The following is a 6426-nucleotide window of genomic DNA, read 5'->3' as shown; positions in this document are numbered from 1 at the left end:
ATTTAAGTGTTTAAATCTTTTAACTGTTTTTAATGTGCGTTAATAAATGTTGAGTAAATGTGAAATATGTCGAAAGGTTCTGACATCTCCATGACGACGGAGTGATGGAAACAGGTGAGTTTTCAGAATGAATTGTTATTTATTATTATTATAAAAGTCTTCTGTCAAACACATTAAATATTAATTAATAATTCATATTTAGGTGAAATTAAATGAATTTTTATCAAGACGTTTATTTAGAAATAGTTGTGTCCAAAATAAACGTTTTGTTTACCTGACATTTTGGTTCTGTTGCCTGGCAACCATCCATTTGTTCATCCGTTTTTTATTTGTATTTGTGTGAAATTAAATGTATCAATGTTTTCTGAACGCTGCAGACACGGGACTCTTATTTTGAAAAGCAGTGGCCGGAAGTGATGCTGAGGACGATCGGGAGCGAGCTGGATGTTGATGCGCAGCTTGGGAAGCGTCAGATCAGAAAAACATCCCAAAATAAGAGAAGAACACAACAAAAGGTCAGAAACTCTTTCTCTTCTTCCCGCTCGGTTCCGCTCGGTTCCGCTCGGCTCCGCTCGGCTCCGCTCGGCTCTCCTCGCTGTTAGCGGCTGCAGATCAGCTGTTTCCCATCATTACATCACTGATCCCTGATCGATCACACATTAACAACGACGAAGTGTTTCTCTATTGTAACATTGTGACGTTATAATATGACGTAATACCTTTAAAACGTGCTCTGATCTGCGCAGACTCTGTGGGTCTCTGGCCTTTCTACCTGCGTGCTCCGAAACGTTAGATATTAATAATTAATTACATGTTAACCACCAGGGACTACAACCTAGCACGAGACATCTATTCATGTTTTTGTGCACTGTCCCTGTTCAAATAAATCATATTCACTGTAAGTATCAGATAACTCCTCAAAGTTAGACCCCAACATTTAGACCAGACCATCCGGATCCATTCGTCTGCACATTATTTTCTATCAAATGTGTGAGTACATAGTATGTATGTGTATAGACATATATATATATATATATATATGTATATATATGTATATAATAATAATAATAATACATTTTATTTAAAGACGCCTTTCATGGCACTCAAGGACGCCGATATATATATATACATATATATGTATATATATGTGTATATATATGTATATGTATGTATGTACGTGTATATTTACTGTATGCACATTATATGTATATGTGTGTGTATGCATAATATCTATGCATGTATATATATATGTTTCTATAGGCTATATATATTATGTGTGTGTGTGTGTGTAGATTTCTCCTAAATTCTCCTAAAGATAACGTTTTGATTGGCCTTTGATAACGCCTCATTTGCATATTTATACATTATAATAAACATAAATTAAAAGTCTTGATGTCCGTAGTCATCTCTGTTCGTTAGTCTCTTCTTCTTGAGAATAAATAATGTTGTGGCCCGGCAGAGAGCGCTGTGACCATGCCTCCCCGTGCTGCTCTCTCATTGGTCGGCCTGCTCCTGCTGACTCTGGCCTCCTCCGAGCCCGCCGACCCCTCCCTGGACGATCTGACCAATAGGAACGCAGACCTGGGCGCCAGGCTGTACCGAGCCGTCTGCAGCCGGACCGACGACAACGTCTTCCTGTCGACGTTCACGCTGTCTGGCGCGCTGCTGGCGCTGCTCAGCGCTGCCAGGGGGGCGACCCGGGACCAGCTGCTGCAGGGACTCAGTCTCACCGGACTGGACCCGGAGACGCTGCCAGGTGGGTCAGGGGTCAGACTGTCAGGTGGTTCAGGGGTCAGGTCAGACTGTCAGGTGGTTCAGACTGCCAGGTGAGTCATGGGTCAGACTGTCAGGTGGTTCAGACTGCCAGGTGAGTCATGGGTCAGACTGTCAGGTGGTTCAGACTGTCAGGGGTCAGACTGTCAGGTGGTTCAGGGGTCAGGTCAGACTGTCAGGTGGTTCAGACTGCCAGGTGAGTCATGGGTCAGACTGTCAGGTGGTTCAGACTGCCAGACTGTCAGGGGTCGGACTGTCAGCTGGGCTAGCTCCAGGACGGGTGGTGTCCGGCTGGTTGTGGTGGGCTGGGTCTAGTTCAGGTCTATGTTAGACTATAACTGCGTTTCCTGTTCCCAGATCTGTTCCAGACTCTGAGCGCCGGCGTGCAGCAGGGCAGCGCCGCCATGACCCTGAAGCAAGGCGTGGCCATGTTTCCTGCACAAAGCGTCCAGGTGTCTCTGTCCTACCTGGACCTGCTGAAGATGAAGTTCGGCGGCAGCATTAAGAACCTGGCGTACGCGGCGCCGCCGGAGGCCGCAGACACCATCAACCTGTGGTCGCAGGAGGTGACCGGAGATCAGGTCCAGGAACTGGTGCCCGACCCAGAGCCCCAGACCCAGCTGCTGCTCGCCACCGCTGCCGCATACAACGGTACCTAGCATCTGTCCTGGGGAGCCACGGGGGGGGGGGGGCCATACCAGGGTAACTAGCATCTGTCCCGGGGTCCATGGGGGGGCCATACCAGGGTAAGAAGCATCTGTCCTGGGGGGGTCACAGGGGTGCCATTCCAGGGTAACTAGCATCTGTCCTGGGGGGCCACAGAGGGGCCACAACCGGGTATCTAATACCTGTCCGGGGGGGTCACAGGGGGCCACCATTTTATTAGTCTGTCCTGTAACTCTTCTGTCTGGATGAATAAAGTTTGATTGTTTTTTTTGTCCCCTGCAGTGCGGTTCAGTCCGTCCTTTAACGCGTCCCTGACTCTGGACGAGCGTTTCTACGTGGGAAAGTATCACGTCGTCATGGTTCCCATGATGTTCCGGGCCGATAAGTACTTCCTGGCGTATGACCGCTCACTGAAGGCCGGCGTGCTGAAGCTGCCGATGGCAGGCGGAGCGGCCATGTTGGTGGTCCTGCCAGACGAGGACGTGGACGTCATCGCGGTGGAAGAGGAAGTGACCGGAGAAAAGATCCAGGCCTGGATCAGGCAGCTGAAGAAGACGTGAGACACCAAGGGCCCAAGGGGGTCCCAGTACCAGCTTCCCTAGAATGGGGTCCAAGCCCAAGGGGGTCCCAGTACAGCTACAAACACACTTTGTAGCTAGCCATCAAACAAGAACATCAGGATATTTCAGCCAGATTAGGAATTGCTTGCACATTGCGATATTTTCCGCCGTCGGGCTTTAGGTTCTGCTTTTGCAGGCTGGACCCCGTCACACCTGCTTGTAGTTCTAGTTAATATAATATAATATGATATAATATAATTGTTATCTTTGATAAAGAAATTAAATGTATTTTGAAACTTGTTTTCTGCTGTGTTATTTTGTAAACAGGAAGCTGGAGGTGCAGCTTCCTCGCTTCCTGTTGGAGCGTTCCTACTCTCTGCGGGACGTCCTGCAGACTCTGGACATCACTCAGGTGTTTCAGGACGACGCTGACCTCAGCAACATGGCCGGAGCCGGAGGACTCAAACTTAATCAGGTGAGAGAGACGATAGGCTCGTTGAAGATGAGCCCCCCCTTTGATAGAGAGGAGCAGAGCCCAGATTCTTTCATATGAAGGGATCGCCCCCCCCCCCCCCTTGATAGAGAGGAGCAGAGCCCAGATTCTTTCATATGAAGGGATTGCCCCCCCCTTTGATAGAGAGGAGCAGAGCCCAGATTCTTTCATATGAAGGGATCGCCCCCCCCCCCCCCCTTGATAGAGAGGAGCAGAGCCCAGATTCTTTCATATGAAGGGATCGCCCCCCCCCCTTGATAGAGAGGAGCAGAGCCCAGATTCTTTCATATGAAGGGATCGCCCCCCCCCCCTTGATAGAGAGGAGCAGAGCCCAGATTCTTTCATATGAAGGGATCGCCCCCCCTCCTTTGATAGAGAGGAGCAGAGCCCAGATTCTTTCATATGAAGGGATCGCCCCCCCCCCCCTTTGATAAAGAGGAGCAGAGCCCAGATTCTTTCATATGAAGGGATCGCCCCCCCCCCCTTTGATAGAGAGGAGCAGAGCCCAGATTCTTTCATATGAAGGGATTGCCCCCCCCTTTGATAGAGAGGAGCAGAGCCCAGATTCTTTCATATGAAGGGATTGCCCCCCCTTTGATAGAGAGGAGCAGAGCCCAGATTCTTTCATATGAAGGGATTGCCCCCCCCTTTGATAGAGAGGAGCAGAGCCCAGATTCTTTCATATGAAGGGATTGCCCCCCCCCCTTTGATAGAGAGGAGCAGAGCCCAGATTCTTTCATATGAAGGGATTGCCCCCCCTTTGATAGAGAGAGCAGAGCCCAGATTCTTTCATATGAAGGGATCGCCCCCCCCCCCCCCCCCCTTTGATAGAGAGGAGCAGAGCCCAGATTCTTTCATATGAAGGGATCGCCCCCCCCTTTGATAGAGAGGAGCAGAGCCCAGATTCTTTCATATGAACGTAATTTCTGCCGTTCTCCGTAGATAAAACGTGTTTGTTTTTTTAAGTCTGAAAAAAGAACCGAAATGTCAAATTTTGCCAGAAATTAAAGTGAATATCTGCTGGTCTTGTTGAAAAAGGACGTTTCTGACGAACAAAGCAGTTTTTACGGCGTTTTCACGATCTTTAACCGTGATTTTGGTTTTCTAGGTTCACCACAAGTCTCAGGTGTCGGTGGCGGAGAACGATGACATCACAGCGGGCGGCGACGCCGGCGTTTTCTCCACTCTCCCCCCCCGCCTGACGGTCAACAGACCCTTCCTCTTCATCATCTACGAGGTGGCGAGCCGCGTCGTGCTGGCCATGGGCCGCGTCATCGACCCCTCTAGCAAATAACACGGAGGGTTCCCAACCCGAGGCTCCAGACCCCCGATGGGCCGGGAGATAAACCCAACGGGTCCAGTTTCAGATATCTCATTGCAGACTAATCGCATGGTTGTCCGTAGTTAACTCGCGGTTATTGCCGTTTTTTATCTGTCCCGATTAAGTTTCTTTAGTTCTGCATCGGTCCAGCGTTAAAGGGCCCATATTCTGCTCATTACAGGGCCCATATTCTGCTCATTACAGGGCCCATATTCTGCTCAATTTCATCAGATTCATAATTGTATTTTGAGGTTGTACCAGAATAGGTTTCTAAGGTTTCATTTTCAAAAAACACCATGTTTTTGTGTTTTCACCCTGTGTGTTTAGGTCACTGATGTAACTGTGGTTCTCTGAGTTGGAGACAGAGTCACTGATGTAAATGTGGTTCTCTGAGTTGGAGACAGAGTCACTGATGTAACTGTGGTTCTCTGAGTTGGAGACAGAGTCACTGATGTAACTGTGGTTCTCTGAGTCGGAGACAGAGTCACTGATGTAACTGTGGTTCTCTGAGTTGGAGACAGAGTCACTGATGTAACTGTGGTTCTCTGAGTCGGAGACAGAGTCACTGATGTAACTGTGGTTCTCTGAGTTGGAGACAGAGTCACTGATGTAACTGTGGTTCTCTGAGTCGAAGACAGAGTCACTGATGTAACTGTGGTTCTCTGAGTTGGAGACAGAGTCACTGATGTAACTGTGGTTCTCTGAGTTGGAGACAGAGTCACTGATGTAACTGTGGTTCTCTGAGTCCTCCTCGCCACTGTCGCACTGTTGCTTGCTCTGGAGGAAACTATTAGAACTGTTGGGTCCTTGTAAATTCTGGAGTGTGGTCTATCTGTAAAGTGTCTTGAGATAACTCTTGTTATGAATTGATACTATAAATAAAATTGAATTGAAATTGAATTGAATTGAATTGAGTCGGAGACAGAGTCACTGATGTAACTGTGGTTCTCTGAGTTGGAGACAGAGTCACTGATGTAACTGTGGTTCTCTGAGTCGGAGACAGAGTCTTTGATGCAACTGTGGTTCTCTGAGTCAGAGACAGAGTCACTGATGTAACTGTGGTTCTCTGAGTCAGAGACAGAGTCACTGATGTAACTGTGGTTCTCCGAGTTGGAGACAGAGTCACTGATGTAACTGATACCCAGCCAACATTTTTATGCGGGGCCCATGTGGGTAAAAAGTGGGCAGAATCATGGGGCCCATGTGGGATTGTCAGATCACACCCATATGGGATTGTCCGCGGGTTCCATGTTGGCCCCAAGCCAATTGCCCATGTGGGTTTAAGGCAGGATTACACCAGGTTGTAGATGGGCCCCAGCTGGGCTAAACAGACAAGACCCATCTTGGTCCCAGCTTTAAGTCCTATGTGGGGCCTACATGGGGCCAGTATGGGCTGAAATATGGGGGATTGTCCGCAGATTCCATGTTGGCCCCAAGCCAATTGCCCATGTGGGTTTAAGGCAGGATCACACCAGGTTTTTAGATGGGCCACAGCTGGGCAAAACAGACAAGACCCATCTTGGTCCTAGCTTTAAGTCCTATGTGGGGCCTACATGGGGACAGTATGGGCTAAAATATGGGTTGCAAGTGGGATTGTCCGCAGTTTCCATGTT

General features: G+C 48.6%; 1 protein-coding gene and 1 long non-coding RNA gene across 2 annotated transcripts; one reads left to right on the top strand and one right to left on the bottom strand.

Moving 5' to 3' along the window:
* Positions 1-381: 381 nt before the first annotated feature.
* On the top strand, positions 382-5151 carry LOC116678754 (protein Z-dependent protease inhibitor). Its single transcript, XM_032508498.1, has 6 exons — positions 382-515; positions 1460-1756; positions 2131-2424; positions 2722-2995; positions 3327-3474; positions 4601-5151. The coding sequence occupies exons 2-6, from the start codon at positions 1474-1476 to the stop codon at positions 4784-4786; spliced, it is 1185 nt and encodes a 394-aa protein (XP_032364389.1). The 5' UTR covers positions 382-515; positions 1460-1473; the 3' UTR covers positions 4787-5151.
* Positions 5152-5236: 85 nt separating this feature from the next.
* LOC116678755 (uncharacterized) lies at positions 5237-5909 on the bottom strand. The gene is made up of 2 exons (XR_004329390.1): positions 5737-5909; positions 5237-5560 (listed from the first exon to the last, which is right to left on the bottom strand). It is a non-coding gene; the product is annotated as an uncharacterized LOC116678755 (long non-coding RNA).
* Positions 5910-6426: the final 517 nt, after the last annotated feature.

This window comes from Etheostoma spectabile, unplaced genomic scaffold (assembly GCF_008692095.1).
Source record: "Etheostoma spectabile isolate EspeVRDwgs_2016 unplaced genomic scaffold, UIUC_Espe_1.0 scaffold00008082, whole genome shotgun sequence".
NCBI lineage: Eukaryota > Metazoa > Chordata > Actinopteri > Perciformes > Percidae > Etheostoma > Etheostoma spectabile.
This window is presented reverse-complemented; position numbering and strand designations above follow the sequence as displayed.

Excerpts from the sequence above, each read along its gene's own strand:
- LOC116678754 (XM_032508498.1), top strand. The coding sequence starts at position 1,474 with ATGCCTCCCCGTGCTGCTCTCTCATTGGTCGGCCTGCTCCTGCTGACT. Across the intron at positions 1,757-2,130 it reads GGACCCGGAGACGCTGCCAG|ATCTGTTCCAGACTCTGAGC; the intron begins GTGGGTCAGGGG and ends TCCTGTTCCCAG. Across the intron at positions 2,996-3,326 it reads ATCAGGCAGCTGAAGAAGAC|GAAGCTGGAGGTGCAGCTTC; the intron begins GTGAGACACCAA and ends TTTTGTAAACAG.